This window comes from Hyaena hyaena, unplaced genomic scaffold (assembly GCF_003009895.1).
Source record: "Hyaena hyaena isolate Hyena2069 unplaced genomic scaffold, ASM300989v1 scaffold_12, whole genome shotgun sequence".
Taxonomy (NCBI): domain Eukaryota; kingdom Metazoa; phylum Chordata; class Mammalia; order Carnivora; family Hyaenidae; genus Hyaena; species Hyaena hyaena.
The window spans coordinates 4,587,783-4,605,909 of NW_024080644.1; the positions used below are offsets into that span (position 1 = coordinate 4,587,783).

Sequence of the window (18,127 nt, forward strand, 5' to 3'; positions counted from 1 at the left end):
CATTCATGCGATTGCCCCTGTGGTCAGGTGACAGAAGAAAGTCGTCTCCGCTAGACTCGCATGGGTGGCATGGGGAACGATGCACTTGAAAAGGAAGGGTCGTGTTTCGCCTAAAAGAACGCAGTCGATGTCCCTCACGCCTAGACAGGGATAGCACCAGGCATTGTGTCCTGGGGCTTGGCCTCTCCCAACAAGTGTTTTTGCAAGGCCTGCAGATGATCGTTTGAAAATCAGACCTGTCATGCGCTCAGCTCCACCTTCTTTTTTGTCCCCCAGAGCTTGAGTTTCCCAGCGAAGAAAATGGTAACTGACAGCAGCCAGTGTGTGACTGTCAGTTCAAGGGCACTGTATGGGAAATGGATGCTTGCAAAATCGAGGAGAGGAGCTACCCCCAAAGAAAGCACTCTACCTCCTGTCACGGGTAGAGTTGGCTAAATAAATCATGTGTGAGGGCTTCAGGGGAAGTCCAGGTTTTCATCCTTGGGTGCTAGCGCTCCGTCCTCTGCCAGGAACCCGGAGAATGTTGCAGAAGGACAACACGTCAGGTTTTAGCTGAGCGGGCTGCAGCCTGTCACTTGTAGACATCTTCACGATGTTCATGTGAGGGCTGTTGACGGGAAGTGTCTTTCTTCATAGGCTCTTCTCTCCCTCTGTCTCTCTACCATTTGATCTTAATTAAAGTATCATTCTACAGGTGTGCAGTTAAAGGCGTGCTGCCTACCAGTGCTGGGACACACTGCTGCCATTTCATTTTATTTTCTTAGTAGCTTTTCTGAATCCTTTGCCACGATGTGCCAGAATTGCGTAAATTATACCACTGGTTTAGTGCCAGGAATGATGTACCAGTTGCCACTCTATTTGGGCTGCTTTTTTGAGTCTTAAATACAGTATCTGTTTCTGTAAGTACAGCCTTCAGTAAGGGAGATGGGCGTCTCATTTTGACACGGGCGGAACGGCTCAAACAGATCAGTGGTGTGTAGACCAAAGTCTTGAGGGGAAGAATCCTTCTGAGGGCCTCTTGGTGGAGGGGTCCTTTGTTAGTTTCACTGGGGCAGGAAGAGGAAAGGAGACCCCACCATATTCCTTGAGGAGTCTGATGTTTAGCTGGGAAGACAGACTAGAATCACATGGGTGGCCGGGGACATACACCTGAAATGACTTCGGAAAGTCCAAAGCCATAGAGGATCAGTCCTAATTCCAAAAATGTGCATGGAGCCTAGCCATGTGAATCGGATTTAAAGTAAAGATTAGAGAAGGCAAACTAGAGGAACCAGGCTTTGAAATGGCTCTTAAAACAGGAAAGGGACTAAGAAGGAGGGGAAGGGCTTCTCAGGTTGGTTGTACAAAAAAGTACGGAGACAGAAATAAGTGGTTGTAAAATTGCACAGGATTTATGGTCAGAGGAGTTGAAGCCTTCTTTTTCTTATAATTGATAATTCACTTCATTCTCGGAGCACAGCTTACTGTCATGAACAAGGTAGCAAAGAGTTGCTGCCCTCCCAGCTTTGCATTCCAGTGCCTGGGTCATAACTACCTCATGGGGTTGCACCGAGGACTTGAAAAGGCAGTGAACATGAGAGAATCTGGTGGAGAGTTCTGATGCCCTCTGCTAATTGTTTCTTACTAGTCGGGGGGTGGGGGAGGAGGGCAGGTTGATTTGCTTGACCACAGTGATCCCAATGACAGGTTGAAGGTGGGATTGTTGTGAGAGAACATAACTTGAAAATACATGTTGTGCTCTACGGTCACTACTTTTTACAGATGAGCAAACTGAGGCTCAGGAAAGGCAAGTGGCTTCCCCAGTTGAGACCATATAGTTAGCAGAGGAGCCAGAACTTAATCCTGAGGCTCTTCCCTTTCTTAAATTTTTTCTTTCTTTATTTTTAATGTTTGTTTATTTTTGAGAGAGAGTATGAGGAGGGGAGGGGCAGAGAGAGAGAGAGAGACAGAATCCGAAGCAGGCTCCAGGCTGTGAGCTGTCAGCACAGAGCCTGATGCAGGGCTCGAACTCACGAACCATGAGATCATGACCTGAGCTGAAGTCGAACGCTTAACCGACTGAGCCACCCGGGCACCCCAATCCCGGGACTCTTTGAGTTGTATCCTACCAGACAGGGTGGCCATGGGCGGTTGAAGAAACTCAGTACTTGCTTGACTTTTCATGGGCTTGAACATCCATGTCCTGAACAAATCAGGGGGGAGTAAAGGCTTCTGTCATAGCTCCTGGAGGCCTTTCTTAGGTAGATATCCTCATTTTGGGGGAAGAAACAAAGAATTAGCAAGACAAAGCCATTACCTATGGATTTTCTAAATACCATATTTAGAATCACCGTTTTTCCAATTATTTTGACTAAGACCCATAAGAAGACATATATGTTCTACTGTGGCCTATTATTAGGATGAGTATATCATTTATTGTCCAATCAGGACACTTTTGAGTGTGAAAAGGAGCACTGTTCATAATACCGGGACAACAGACACCAAATTGAATGGTCTCATGCAACCCGCGGACACCTTATCACCCACACCCATGTAATTGTAACAAAGTTGCACAAAGTAGTATTTATCTTTAATATAGGTAGGAGACTGTGATGTTTTCTTTTTTTTTTAATTGAAGTATGGTTGGCACACAATGGTTACATTAGTCTGGAGTCTAGGACACAGTGATTGGACAAGTGTACACATTATGCTCTGCTCACTACAAGGGTAGTTACTGTCTGTCACCATACAGTGTTATTACAGTACCATTGACTATATTCCCTTTGCTGTGTTTTTATTCCCCTTACTCATTCCACAACCAGAAGCCTGTATCTCCTGTTCCTCTTTGCACATTTTCCCCATCCCCCTCCTCCCTCTCTCCTGGTAGTCACCAGTTTGTCCTCTATTTATGGGCCTGTTTTTCTTTTTTGTATGTTTATTCATGTCTTATTTTTTAGATGACACATATAAGAGAGATCCTGTGGCGTTTGTCTTTCTCTCTCTGACTAATTTCATTTGCCATGATATTCTCAGTCCGTCTGTGTTGTTGAAAATGGCAACACCTCATCCTTTTTTATGGCAGAGGAGAATATTGCTCTGTAGTATGTAATTTAATATATAATGTGGATACACACACACACACACCACATCTTCTTTAGCAATGCATTCATGTATCGACGGACACTTGCAAACCCTGTCATTTTCAATTCTATTTCACTACGAAAGTACCCTGTGACCCATTACATTGGGTTAAAAGTTTGAAACGCTATTCTAGTTGATTGTTGGTACAGGTGAGGGCCTGGGATGGTGACAGAGAAGGGAAGCGGGGGAGAGGGTATGTGAAGTGAATGTCTTGATATACTGCAAACTTGTCCTATCTGAACATTCTGGTAAATGTCCCCCCCCGCCCCCAGCCGGAAAAACACTGGTGATAAATGTGTCTTTCGGTCTATTCCTCATGATTAGGAAACGGTTCAGATCGATTGTTCTGGATCCACTTGTTCCGGTCGGAACAAGCATCTTCTTGGTGTACTTGCCCTCCTGCTCCCGCCCCTTTGCTTAGGTTTGGGCTTTCATCTGTTAGCCTGCTACTGACTTAGACAAGTGAGGCTTCCAAGGAAGAGTGGCCTGTTTATAGTTTCTGGCCCTCTGCATACTTATTCTGGGCCTGCATCTTGAAACTGAAGCTCTTGTAAAGTTAAAGTGTCTTATCTGCTCCACTCTTTTAAACACACATTTAGGGCCACTTGGGTGGCTCAGTTGGTCGAGTGTCTGACTTCGGCTCGGGTCGTGATCTCATGCTTTGTGGGTTCAAGCCCCGTATCAGGCTCTGTGCTGACAGCTCAGAGCCTGGAGCCTGCTTCAGATTCTGTGTCTCCCTCTCTCTCTGCCCCTCCCCTGCTCACACTCTGTCTCTTTCTGTCTCAAAAAGAAACGTTAAAAAAAATTTTTTTTAATTAAAAAACACACACACAGACACATCTATACACAACTCCTTGGGGTGCCTGGGTGGCTCAGTCGATTGAGTCTGTGACTTTTGATTTTGGCTCAGGTCATGATCTCCAGTTCATGAGACCGAGCCTTGTGTCTGGCTCCACGCTCGCGTGGAGGCTGCTTGGGATTCTGTCTCCCCCTCTCTCTGTCCCTCCTTCACTCATGTGCATATGCTCACTCACTCGCTTGCTTTTTCTCTCTCAGAATAAATAAATAAACTTTAAAAACATAAATACACACAGCTCCTGGACGTCTCTCATCTGTCTCCAAACTTTGTCAAGCCCTAACAGAGCAGGTCTCGCCTCCCAGTTAGGCTTGTGGGACTCACTCTGGCGCTTCTTCAATGGCTTCCCATATATTAAGAAAGCTTTGTACATTTACCCATGGAGGAGAGAAGAGTTACCACTCTACCCTCTGTCTGCCCTTCCTCAGGGCCCCCGCATGTTTACATACTCATATGTGCTACCAGGAGCCACAAAAATATTCTGCAGCACACAGGGGCAACGTGGGGTTGTTTCTGCCTCAAAGGATAAGCTATGATAATATTTGGATCTCGAGAGTCATTTTTTTTCCTGAAGCAAATTTTATCATCTGATCATTTATTTTACTAGAGAGGATTGAATATGTGGCTTTTCCTGGTGGTTATTGAGGAAAAAAGCATGTATGTATATATACACACACGCTGGGGCATGTGTGCAAATGTGCACACATACACACGCACGCAAATCATACAAGATGGTTTTGATGGGGAAATTTGAAAACACACACAGAAAACTTCAGTAGCACTGAGATTCCTGACTGCACTTAATGCTTTAAAATTTTTTTGAAAACCATATCAGGCCAGTTAGAAGTTTGTCAAATTTTAGGTTTTTTTTTCCTTTCTTTTTTTTTTTTTTTTTTAATTTTATTTCTGAGAGAGACAGAGAGAGACAGCGTGAGCAAGGGAGGGTCAGAGAGCGAGGGAGACACAGAATCTGAAGCAGGCTCCAGGCTCTTAGCTGGCTGTCAGTACAGAGCCCGACACGGGCTCGAACCCACGAACCGTGAGATCATGACCTGAGCCGAAGTTGGACGCTTAACCCACTGAGCCACCCAGGCACCCCATATTTTAGTAGTTTTCTTACCAGAAGCTCATTTACATGCATAATCACTCAAGGTCATAGAAGCCTAAAATATACACATGCTGAATTCAATAGAAAATGGGATTATGAACCATCAAATAAGCTTGTAAAACAAACCAAGGATGGTACCAATTACTATATTTTAATACAGTATTTTAAAAACATACATGTATGCCTCTTGACCTTTACAGCAACCCTATGATTCATGGCCAGTTGGGGTATTTGAATTTTAGGGATATTCAGTGGCTGTCTTAACTTGGTCCCCTGAAGCTGAGCCTGTGGATTGTGGAGGGACTGCTCTCAGGGAAGATCTATCAGTGAGGGAGGGGCGCAAAACAGAGCCGAGCAAGGATATGGTCTCAGGTAAAATCTAGCAGCTCAAGATGCTCAAAAACCTGTATTCTTCAGGATTTCACCCCCGCTCCCACGCAGCCATCTTAGAGGATGCACACCCCAGTCCACCCTCTGGCACCCCATGACTCACGTCTTTCCCCCATGCAAAATCCACTCACCCCCTCCCGAGATCCCTAAAGTCTCATCTCATTCTAGCATCAGTTCACAAGCCACAATCGCATCATCCACATCAGGTCCGGGTGGGTCTGAGCTCCTCAGATCTACTTCCTTATCTGGCACTCTTTAAATATAGTTTTTCCTCTATCTGGAGAAAACCAAAACTAAAAAAGATAAAACTAAAGAGGTAAGTTATCTGCTCCCCATGCACTCAGCCTACAGTGGTGAAATAGGCATAATATAACTGCTATAGACATTCCTTTCAAAAATGAGGTTAAATTGGAACCACAAAGTAGTCACTGTTCTCTAGAAATTCAGAAATTTAGTTTTGGTAGTTATTTGGTCATGATCCACAGTCTGAAAAGAATTCTTTTTATTTTTTTATTGTTTTTTAAATTTATTTCTGTTTTTATTTTTTAATGTTTATTTCTTGAGAGAGAGAGACAGAGCGTGAGCAGGGGAGGGGCAGAGAGAGAGGGAGACATAGAATCCAATGCAGGCTCCAGGCTTGGAGCTGTCAGCACAGAGCCCGATGCCGGGCTTGAACTCCTGAACCGTGAGATCGTGACCTGAGCCGAAGTTGGACGCTTAACCAACTGAGCCACTCAGGTGCCCCCTTTTTTTTTTTTTTTTTTTTTTTTTGACATAGAGAATGTGAGCATGGGAGAGAGAGAAAATCCAAGCAGGCTCCACACTCAGCATGGAGCCACATGCGGGGCTTGGTCTCACAGTGCTGGGGTCATGACCTGACCTGAGCCAAAATCAAGAGTCAAGCACTCAACTGATTGAGCCACCCAGGCACCCCTGAAAAGAATTATTTGATTCTCTATCCTCTTGAGTCCAACCTCTGAGCATTTTTTTTTTTTTAATGAAAGGTCACACCTATTGATAGCTAAGCAGTGCTTTGAGCCTGCTTCCTGACAGGACGTTCTGGGAGTTCAAAGACCTTTCCTCATTCTGTAATGTTTCCATCTCCTCCATCATGCCAGGGCTATTTCTGCATATATAACTCATTAAGAACATGATGGGTCTTCTGTGAATCTTCTTGGAGTTCACTCCATTAGACAAAACCACATCCACAGATTTTATAGATCTAAACTCTCTTCTGTTGTTTGGTTGAGAGGCTCTATGAGACACCTCCTTACTCTCTTTCAAGGGCCTATTGTATGATTGAAGATACTCTGAGGCACCACCTTGATTTAATGAAGGATTTGACAGTCATATCTTTGGCTTCATCTCTAGCCTGTTTTCCTGGCAATGCCCTGGATTTGATCTTTGTTCATAAGCCATCCAAATGTCCTTTTCATTCTATTGCAGCCTCCTCATAGCCCCTTTGGCAAGTCATTTGGTAGCACTAAATCATCTGGCTCCTACAAATAAATACCCTCTGGCTTCCACTAGTACAAAATACCTTTTTCTACGCATCCAGATCTCTCCAGTATTGCCCCATTTCAAATTTATGTACTGAAGCTGTACCAACTAGGATAAAACCATTCCAGACACATAAGCATGAGAACACATGATTTATGTTTCATAAGAAACTTAAGGGGATTTTTCTCTACCGATTCTGAATCCTACACTAGGTATACGAGGCGTATTAGACATGGTTCTCGCCACTGAGCTTTTTGGAGACATAATCTATCTCCAGAGAATATTTTTCAAATTTATTTATTTACTTATTTTAAGTAACATCTACACTCAATGTGGGGCTCAAACTCACAACCCCGAGATCAGGAGTTGCATGCTCTTCCAACAGAGCCAGCCAGGTGCCCCTCTGTAGAATATTAAGTCAAGACCTGTGCTGTCTAATATGGTACCTACGAGCCACATGTGGCTATTTAAATTTAAATTTAAAAGCACTCTGTTCCCCGGTTGTACATATTTCAAGTGCTTAATGACCACATATGGCTAGTGGCTACCCTATTGGACAGCACAGATAATAAAACGTTTCCATCTTTGCGGAAGGTTTCCTTCAATGTCAGAATCCAGGGGGAGAGCAATAAGATCTAATAAAGATACACATTTATCTCTGTTTTAAATACATTTAACTCTCTTTTCCCATATTAAAAAGAGTCAAATATCAAGGAGATACTGCATGCTCCTTCAGTAAACATCCAGACATGTTTTATAATAAAGAATGCCATAAAACTGTGGTTCTTCATATTTTTTGGATCACGGACCCTTATTAAAAGCTGAAGGTTGGCAACTTTTCCCCCAAGAATGTATTCATGTACCAAAAGGCATTTCTGATTACAGAGGGTTCATGGACTATCCCCAACAAAGCCCTTCCATCGATTAGGAGGCCAGCAACTTGGATTAAGAATGTCTACTGTAAAGTGAATTTTATTTTGCTATTGACTTTCAGTATAAAATTGATGCAGTTTGCTATTTAATATGATGACTTCTAATAATAGTAAGAGTATATTTAGAATAATGATGAGGGAAAACAGAAGTTTCCTACAAAGCATTACAAATGCAAAGCTGTCTTCAAAATAACTAAAACATAAACCCAACACTTTGAACTAAAAATATAACATAGAGCCAGCAAATCTGTCCATTTGGATCATCTATCACGATCAATAAAGAAGTATATAGTTTTAGCAAATTGGCTACATTTTCATTAGTTTCAAATGCCGCCCCCCCCCCCCAGCCACGAGAAAACTTTTAGGGTGATAGAAGGAACATTCTACTAGCCTTCTAAAATCTAAGTCCCTGGGGCATCTGGGTGGCTCAGTTGGTTAAATGTCCAACTCCTGATTTCAGCTCAGGTTGTGATCTCATGGGTTGTGAGATTAAGCCCCATGTGGGGCTCTAAGCTGACAGCGTGGGGCCTGCTTGGGATTCTCTCTCTCCCTCTCTTTCTGTCCCTCCCCCACTCACGCAAGAGTACGTGTATGCTCTCTCAAAATAAATAAATTAAAAAATAAGATCTAAATTCCTGTTATAACACTAATACTTAGATATTTCCTAAGAGGTGACTTGAGGCCTCAATAATACGTGGAGGGTCAGAATGATAGGATGGGAGTCAATAGACCACGAGGACCCTTATTTGAACTTTGAGGAAGAAGAGTGGCTATTTCTTGGGAAATCTGTTGATTTAGATGAAGTTTCTGCAAGGAGAGCAGAATTATAAATGGAATTGGCTCCAGGTATGGCTGAGGGACAAAATCCTTTATGGCACCGAGTTTCTGGTTTCTGAGCCAATGTAGAATTTGTGTTTGTGTGGAAGAAGCGCTGAAGCATTCTTTCCAAAGAGTGCTAATCTGAACCATATGAGGACTGATTAATGGTGGTCATGATAAAACCTCAGTTAACCAGAATTCTAAAGGGATAGACTTTCATAAATAAAGAAGAACGTATTAGGGAACTTCCCTCTCTCCTCCTCACCCCCTCTCTCTGTTTCTTTCTTTCTTTCTTTTCATTGTAACCATGCGGAACATCCCCAGTGTGTATGAACCTCTTTTACTGCTTATTAAATTTCAGAAGTAAAATCTGCTCAACAACATATTCGTCTTTGGTCTCACCGTATTGTTCAGTATGTTCATTTTGGAGACCGGTCATTATTTTTTATAAAAGTTGATGTATGTGTTTAGGCTGAATATAAACTGGACCCTTTTGGAGATGAATGGCTAATATCCATTTATTTTCTTTCCACTTCTCTTATCCCCCATGAGTAATGGGAGTAAATTTTCCATTCAGTTTGGATGCATTCAGCTGCAAGTAATAACCAATCCTATTCAAAGAAGCTTAAATTGAAAGGACATTTATTATTGACCTAACAAGAAGTATGGAGGGAAGATGTCTAAGTTGATTTAGTAGCCAATTAAGTCTTTACAGACCCCAGATTCTCCGTGATCCTTCCACTCAGCTGAAAATCTTTAGAAGTCCCAGCATCTTGCCTCATGGTTGCAGAATGGCTGCCATAGCTTTAGGCATTCATCCTTACACAGTAGCTTCCAAAGCAGGAGGAGAGAAAAGAGGGCAAAAGAGTTTTCTGCTTGTGCAGTTCTCTCTTTAATTGAGGAGGTAATCTTTCCCATATGCCCCATTTCCCCAAATCAGACTTCTTTTTACTTGCCATTGGCCACTACCGGGTTTCACTCCTACCCTTGGAACAGTCATTGGCAAAGAGGAATTTCTGACTTATGGCGGTAATAGTTCATCTTCTGGGGGAGGGCACACTGCTGTTGAATGCAACTTGGGGGTCTTTTAGCAAGAAGAAAGAGGAGAATGGCTGACAGGCCGACAGTCAGAAGCTTTTGGTGAACCCAGATTCTTCTTGCTTTTGCGGGGCCCCCTCTTCTCTGGCATACTTGTTACTGCAGTACACAAAGCCATTTGCTGTTTCCCGCCTATCAGTGTTAGGGAGGGAGATATTGGTGGGTTGGGGTCTAGGTGGAGGTGCATGGACCAGTGTAAATGAGCTGCTTATCAAGATGTTGAGATAATCTGAAATGTCTGCCTTATAGTCTCTAATTTAAGTAAAAGCGGTAGTGAGAACGCTTGGCTTTGGGTTTGAGCCGGCCATCCAAAGAAACAAATGAAGAGAAGAAAATGATTGCTTTACCCCACCCTGCATTCAGGGTGCTCCTGTGAAACAACTTTATGTCTCCTTTTAGCTCATTATAAAGATGTTGTCACAGTGGAATCTGGAGGTTTCTTCTCTTGAGGCAGACATCTACTACTTTTCAAATGACACTTGAGTTGAGCTTGTGGTTGTGACTTGAACCTGTGGTCGTGACTTGAACTAGTGGTTTAACAACACGTGTAGTTTACCCCGGACACCCCTGGAGGCAGCGAGCAGGGTCAGAGCTCGCTGTAGGAATTACATGTGTGCAGGTGAAGGGGGAGATGGAGAAAACTCAAAACCCAGAGTGTAGGAGCCCCGGTTCTGGCAGCTGGCCCTATACTTGCCTGTGTGGCAGTCCTTTTAGATGTGTATCAAGGCTTCAGGATGTGAAGACTTGCAGTGGTGCGGATTGGACAATAAATATGAAATACCACGATCCGCCATTTTTAGTCTTTAGCATTGTTTGGTATGTTTTTGTTAGAAATTTTAAAGTAATGACATGCTCAGTGGAGAACACTTGTAAAGCATAGAAAAAAAGAGGGAATTTTCACCCATGAATTCTGCCCGAGTTTGGAGATTTCTAGTATGTTCTTCCAGCCATCTTCCCCACTTCTTTCTTTTCCTGTCTTCCTTTTTTAAATAATGAAGTATTTCAAACATCAGAAAAGTAGTCACCATCTAGATTCAACTGGTATTCACATTTCTCCACATTTACGTTAGATTTTGTTAAGACATAGGATATCGATGGCCCCTATGTATGCATTTCTTGAGTTCCTTCCTCCTCCTCCCTGCCCAGAGGAAACCAATAATCTGAAGTCGATGTATATATTCTCCAATCTATTATAAGTTTACTGAATATCTATGGAAAATATATAGTAGTAGTCTTTGCATTTCAAAATGTTATGTAATTGACATCACAGACCGTATTTATTACGTACCTTGCTTTTATTCACTATCCGTTGTGTGTTTGAGATTCCACCTTGTTTCATGTAGTTTGAGGCCATTCATTTTAACTTTTACAGTTTTCTATTATTTGAATACACCACCATTTATCTCTAGTAATGCTATTTATTATACAATTGTTTTTACTATTGGCAATGCGGCAACAAGCATTCCAGCACATGGCCAGTTTTGTGTTATGTGGCGGGGCGGGGAGGGGGTGGAAGGGTTCCCGAAGCCTATGTCCAGAGGTAGAATGGCTGATTTGAAGGGTAGTTTCAAATGCACTGCACAATTTCTCTTCACCCTAGTTGTACCAGTTGTATTCCACCAGCAGAAATTGAGAGTTCCCAGGGTTCCTGGGTGGTTCAGTAGGTTGAGCATCTGACTTGGACCCAGGTCATGACCCCACAGTTCATGGGTTCGAGCCTGTGTCGGCCTCTGTGCAGACAGCTCAGAGCCTGGAGCCTGCTTTGGATTCTGTGTCTCCTTCTCTCTTTGCCTCTACCCCGCTCATACTTTGTGTCTGTCTGTTTGTCTGTCTCTCTCTCCCTCTCTCTTTCAAAAATTAATATTAAAAAAAGAACTTGGGAGTTCCCATATCACCACATCCTTGCCAGTTAAATTTGTGCCAATCTGATGAGTGTGAATTGGTATCTTGATATATATTGTCCTGATTACTAGTAAGGTTCAAGATTCTTTCCTATTAACATTTTGTCCCGTTTGCTTCAAATTCAGGAGTACTTGTTTATATTGGTCACTTGTTTTTCCCTTGGACTATTTTCCTTATATATCCTGGATAGTAATTCTGTATTATATGTATTGCAAATATTTTCTCCCAGTCTGGGACTTGTCTTTAAACTTTGTTCATGTGTCTCTTATTGCACAGAATTTTTACTTTTACTTTTCTTTTCTTTTTTAAGCTTAGAGAGAGAGAGAGAGAGAGAGAGCGAGCGCCTAAGTAGGGGAGAGGCAGAGAGACAGAGGGGGAGACACAGAATCCGAAACAGGCTCTAGGCTCTGAGCTGTCAGCACAGAGGCCAGCGCAGGGCTCAAACTCATGAACTAGGAGATCATGACCTGAGCCAAAGTCAGATGCTTAACTAAATGAACCACCCAGGCGCCCCCAGAATTTTCACATTTTAGTGTGGTGAAGTGGAGCAGTATTTTCTTTTATAGGTTATGGTTGGTAAGTTTTGCTTAATAGTCTTTCCCTGCCTCAGGATCATGCAGATATTCAGCATTTTTCCCCTCACATTTTTGGCTTTCAAACTTAGGCCTATAACCTCTATGGAACTGTTTTTTTAGTATGGTGCAAGATGGGACTCATTTTTTTTCCTTCATATGCATATACATTTAACCCCAGCACATTTATTGACCTTTTCCCCTGCTGATTAGTCATCCTACTTTATCATATTCCAAATTTGACATATGTGGGTCAGTATTATATATATATATATGTGTGTGTATATTTAGTTATACGTTTCATTCTGTATATAGTTTACAATATTTGCTTTTTTCCTTAGCTGTATTTCCTACACATTTCCCTACTGCAAACTTGATTAGTGGGTATATAATAGCTTGTTGATAGAAGATAACTTGTTTGCTCATTCCCCCATTGCCACATGTCGAATTTTCCCTATAATAAAACATATGTGACGAATGTGTCTTAAAATGCTGATCTGGCAAAATGGGGCTGTGCACCCCAGGGGCACCTGCCTCTCCAATAGGTCTCAGTCCCTTCCCTTCTCTGTGGAGGGTCTCCCCCCCCCCCCATGCGTGTACACATCTCAAGCTGTTTCTCAATGAGCAAGTGTTGTGGTGGTCACGGATTGCCCCAACCAGATCATTCTTTAAGGAAGGGCCAGTGGATTCAGCTGGAGACAATGCTGGCCTTGGCCAGCCGTAAGCTTTCAGCCCCCTTCAGAGACTGCCTCAGTTGTCGGGAATGCTTTGTCTGTGGTCATGTTCTTCCAACCTGGGCCATATCCTATGGCTGATCGAGGCAGGAATATAAAGGCTTAGCCATTTCAGCCCAACCTGAGAGCGCGTTATTGGGCTGACATCAAAGCTCGACTTCTCCCTCTGTCCAAACCTGCTTCCTTCTTACCCCTTTCATGGTTGATCCATAATAAACCTCCTGTGCACTATACGCCATCTCGAAAGCCACTTCCCAGAGAACCCAACCTGGGGCAGTTGTCTTCTTTGCTTCGAACCAGGAATCAATAATTCCAGAGCCTCTTACTGCCTAGGTAGATGATATGGAGGCCAGGCTAACTTGGGGGAAGCAGGAAGTGTTCTTTTTGTTTTGTTTTGTTTATTTCTGAGAGAGAGAGAGACAGCGTGAGTAGGGGAGGGTCAGAGAGAGAGGGAGATACAGAATCCAAAACAGGCTCCAGGCTCTGAGCTGGCAGTCAGCACAGAGCCCAGCGCGGGGCTCGAACCCACTAACTGTGAGATCATGACCTGAGCCCAAGTCGGACACTTAACCGACTGAGCCACCCAGGCGCCCCAAGCAGGAAGTGTTCTTAATATGAGCTAGATCTCATGACACTTAATATGAGCTATGCCATATGGAGCTGAAGAATCCAACAATTGTTCGAGAATTCCAGTTCAACTCTGAATGTGGAGAGAAGTAGGGGCAGGATGGGCGGAGAGGGACAGCAGATTCTTAAACATTTCTAATAGATTCCAAATGTATTTTGGAAACTAAGCTTCTCTGAATTATATGCATAATAAAGTTTATTTTCCATTGTGAAAGTAATACATGTTTATACTAGAAAATTTAGACAGGATAAAAGAAAAACATCCAATTATCATAAACGCTTCTAAGTATTGTTTATTTTGAATTTGATTGTCTTACATTGTTATAAATCACACCATTTGTATAATTTTGCCACAGAACAGTGTTTACTTAATGTTATAACCTTTTCCCATGCTATTGTGTCTTTTTATAAACATTATTTTCAATGGCCACATTATAGTATAATCCAGCGAATGTACTGTGGTTTATTTAAGCATAATATTGACTATTTGGTCTGTTTATTATCTTCTGCTATTATAAGCAACATTGCAGAGAAATCTTTGTGCGCAAAATTTTTTCCCTATATTTAATATTATTTCCTTGGGATGGATTCCCAGAAGTGGGATGATTGGATGAAGGGGTTTAAACACAGGCTTTTAATTCCTGTAGCTAGACTGCTTTCCTGATGGGCAATACTGGTCTTCACGTTCACATTCTGCTATTGAGTGAGGAACGGTTTGCATAACTTTGTACCTGTTTCAGTGGCTGGAAACCTGAAGCAAAGCAAGACACAGAACTGGGCTTCCCTAGGTGGGGAGGAGGGACCTTTTTCAAAAGGACATGGTCCAGCCTTCGTCACCTTCCCACTTTCAATTTCCATGCGCTCTCTTGTCCAGAATACACATAGAGCAGGGACCATTACTCATTCACTTATCCCATGTGGGGATTTGAGAAACCTCATGACAGAGAGTGTGCTTGCCTTTGTCGGTTATGGTTGACGGTCCCTCTAGGTCAGTGTGTGACCAAGGTGGCACTAGCTCCATGGTCAGTGATTAGACTGGGAAGTCTAGAGGGGAAGATACATGAATTTAAGATTATGGTTTTGAAGTTTGGGCCCTGATCCCAATTTCAAGATTAAGTATCTACCACTTACTGGAATTCAATATTGAATATTCCAAAAATGATTTGGTTCCAACTTCTAAATGAGTTTAAATTTTAAAATTGAATACAGACTTTCCCTCTAAGGCTGTGGTTTTCCAGGGTAGCGAGACTCCTGAAGAAATGTTACTTTAGCGACGCCTGGGTGAGAAGCTCTAAATCAACAGCCAGGTTGTTGATTTCGGCCCTCATTTCCTACAGGTCTGTCAGAGGAGCTTTGCATTTCTTTTGTCATTTGAGATTAGACATTTGATTTGCCTCCTTTTCCTCCACCCAAATTCATTTTACAAGATGGACTGATTTTCAAGTACCACAAGCACTCGGTTCTCCTGGGTTTCCTTTGACTGCTGGAGAAACCATGAAGCCATGTCTGAGTCACACACATTTTACTGCGTCTCCCCTGGCATGAGATTCATATACATTGGCGTCTTCTCAGAGTGAAGTTGACTTTCTGTCCTGAGTCCAGAATTCCAGTTGGCTTGTGGCGATTCCAAAGCAGTCGGAGGCTCGTTTTGATTGGCTCTGGCAATCTCAGCCCAGCCAGGTTCACTCTGAGAGGCCCCCTGTCCCTTCGTGAATGGCGACAGAAGCTTTCACTCTTGGCTCTGCGTTCTAATAAGCCCCTCTTGCATGACTGTTGCCAAAGCAATGCTTTGAAATATTCGTCCGTATCATGTGGCCCTTCTTGCTGCAGTTTCTGTTCTTTTTTATTGTAGGATCTGGAGACTCACCGCTAGAAGACGATGAAGTCGGGTATTCACACACTAGATATAAAGGTGAATGCTTTGCTTTTGTGCTAATGAGGACCTGCTGATGCCAGGAAAACTTTCCTTTTTGCCCTGCAGAGCAGACTATAATAAAGTGACCAGACAATGCATCAAAGTTTGGATGACCTGTCCAGAAAAAAAAAAAAATGTATTTAAAAATTACTAAGCGTATGCTCCCATTTAAAAACAAAATGAAGAGAATGAAAGAAAAAGCATTTGGAATTCTCTGAAGTGCTGTCCTTCAGCACCGCAGTGGTCATTTTATTCTCATAAATTTCTTTACTGTCCTTACTTCTGCAAGCCAAGCTCTAGCTAATGAAAGTGAAAATCAAGCCATGAATTCTGCCTGATTCGTACATTACAGCCAGAATGGTCCAGAGTAAACCACCTAAGGTCGAATCTGGACCCCATGCTGCTAATGTACTGAGATGAATGGGGAATGGGAAAACTTGATTTTCATAAGCTCATGTCACTGTGCTCTTTCTGAGTCCAGCTTGGCTCCTGAAACGATAAATAGAGTGTGTTGCCAGATGAAACTTTATTCTAATGATAAAGAACTCCATCTCTACACATTTCCAGCAATCTACCCCCCACCAGGTATAAAAAGCCTAATCAAGAAACTTCTGTGCAGGCTCAGGTAAGTATGTCCACAAATATTATTTCTACTGGTGAGTCATTTCTCTGAAGCTTAGGGAGCCCTTGGAAAAGGGAAGGTACATTTAGGGCCTTTCTCTCTGAATCTGCTTCTGTTTGCAGTGAAGGAGTGATGCGAAGAAAAGTTGGTTAATAACGTTCTGTTGCGGCACTTTGCCCAGGAAATTTGCCCCCCGTCTGGCCAGAGGACACTGCCCTGCTCTGTCGTGATATGTCAAAGAGAATCAGGGTAGTACCGGCCAGCCTTTGGTGGCAGAGACTCCTTCAGTTGTTTTTCACATGCGTGAACAATCTAATAATATAATGACTGGTGTCCATTCAGGTGTGTTTCCCACCACATTCCACGTTGTCTTATGATTTGTGAATGCAGATACTCATTCCTATTCACGGCTTGTATATTCATTGCCTCAGGAATTAACCAGTCAAGCAAAGGACAATCTTATCAATTAGGGGTTTGGGATAAGGAGATATTCTGATTCCTAACACTTCTTAATTAACTGAGGGTTAAAAGAATGTTTTTTCTTTGAGCCCCTTGTTGAAAAGTCTTCCTAAAACACATACATGTACATGTGAGCCTTCACCGGTACGGTAGAGGCTGCCTAGTGCCCTCAGCTCATTGTTCCCAGCGTTCATCTTCCCCTCACACCCCTGCAAGTGTGCAAGGTAGACCAGACGGCTAAAATATGTGCCTGCCCTGAAGCTTGCCCTAAGTGTTTAAGAAGAAATGTGTCTTAGGAAATTGTGTTTATTGTCAGGTTTTTAAAGTTTTTTGTTTTTCTTGTTTTTTTGTTTTTTAGTTATCTCTGCTCCCAACTTGGGACTCAAACTCACAACCCCGAGATCAAGAGTCACATGCTCTTCTGACTGAGCCAGCCCAGGCACCCCAGTTTTTTTTTTTGTTTTTTTTTTTTAAGTCGTAATACTTTAGAGGCAAACCATTGTTAACCAGGCCCCTGCACAGTGACTGGCACGGAGTGTATACTCAATAAGCGCTTTTGAGTTAAAGTAAAAGAAGAAAGGGAAATGTAAACAACGTTTAGTGTGTTCCCAGAATGCAGCAAGCATTGCTTTTGATTCTCTTGCCAGGAATGCCATCGCATAGTCACATGACTGGAGGGAAGGGGGAGGGCATGTTGAGATATCTCCTTATTCTTTATTCATACAGGAAGGAACCAGATTCGAGAGGGCAGGTGACTTGCTCAGAGTCACGCAGCTAGCCAACATTGCATTTAGGTGTGAAATCCAGATGTTTGAAACTCGGTGTCCAGAGATTAGCTTCTCACTCGTCTGCTCTAAGACACTGTCTATGGTAGAAACTCCAGGTAACTGGGAGGCTTACTGCTCTGGCCAAAGGAGGGAGGGAAAAAGCTTTCCTGAATAATCGATTTAGAGTTCTCCCTAAGTAAACCCGGTCTTACTCAAAGCAGCATAAGTGCTTTGTTTCGCTAAACCCCTGTGGTAAACTCGTTGCTAATTCACTTTAACTCGTCGTGCTTTCGTGCACTTCATTTTACAGGTAGTTCAAATCACTGTGATTCAGTTAGTTCAAATCACTCACTAACATTTTAATTATGATTACGGCAGAGCCGTGAAACTGTCAGAATATCTTCCTTGGTTTTGTCTTGGAACATGATCCCAAAACATTCAGCTTTGGATGGGCAGCCAGCACGTGTAGGAGGATTTGAGGTCTCAGGATAAGGGACAAAATCAAATTGCACTGAAAAGACTGTATTGAAATACGTGAATTTGTGATGTATGTATACCCCGGCCATCCTCTACGGCCAGCCTTAAATATCTGTCCTGGGGACATTTGTGGGAAAGCCCACCGTAACATGTGTGCTAAGGGGAAGGTATGCTTTCATATTAGCCGCCTCAAAAATCGTGTCCCTCCTGAAAAATTAGTCCGGAAGCA

General features: G+C 42.8%; 1 protein-coding gene across 2 annotated transcripts in view; it reads left to right on the forward strand.

Annotated features, from left to right (window-relative positions):
- SRPX (sushi repeat containing protein X-linked) overlaps positions 1-18,127 on the forward strand; it is a 105,403-nt gene that overhangs the window by 36,956 nt on the left and 50,320 nt on the right. The window contains exon 2 of one of the 2 annotated variants that reach the window (XM_039256420.1): positions 15,511-15,570. The exons of the other annotated variant lie outside the window; for it this stretch is intronic. Within the exon in view, the coding sequence (XP_039112351.1) occupies positions 15,511-15,570 (60 nt within the window). The remainder of the gene's footprint in view (positions 1-15,510; positions 15,571-18,127) is intronic. 2 annotated transcript variants of the gene reach the window in all.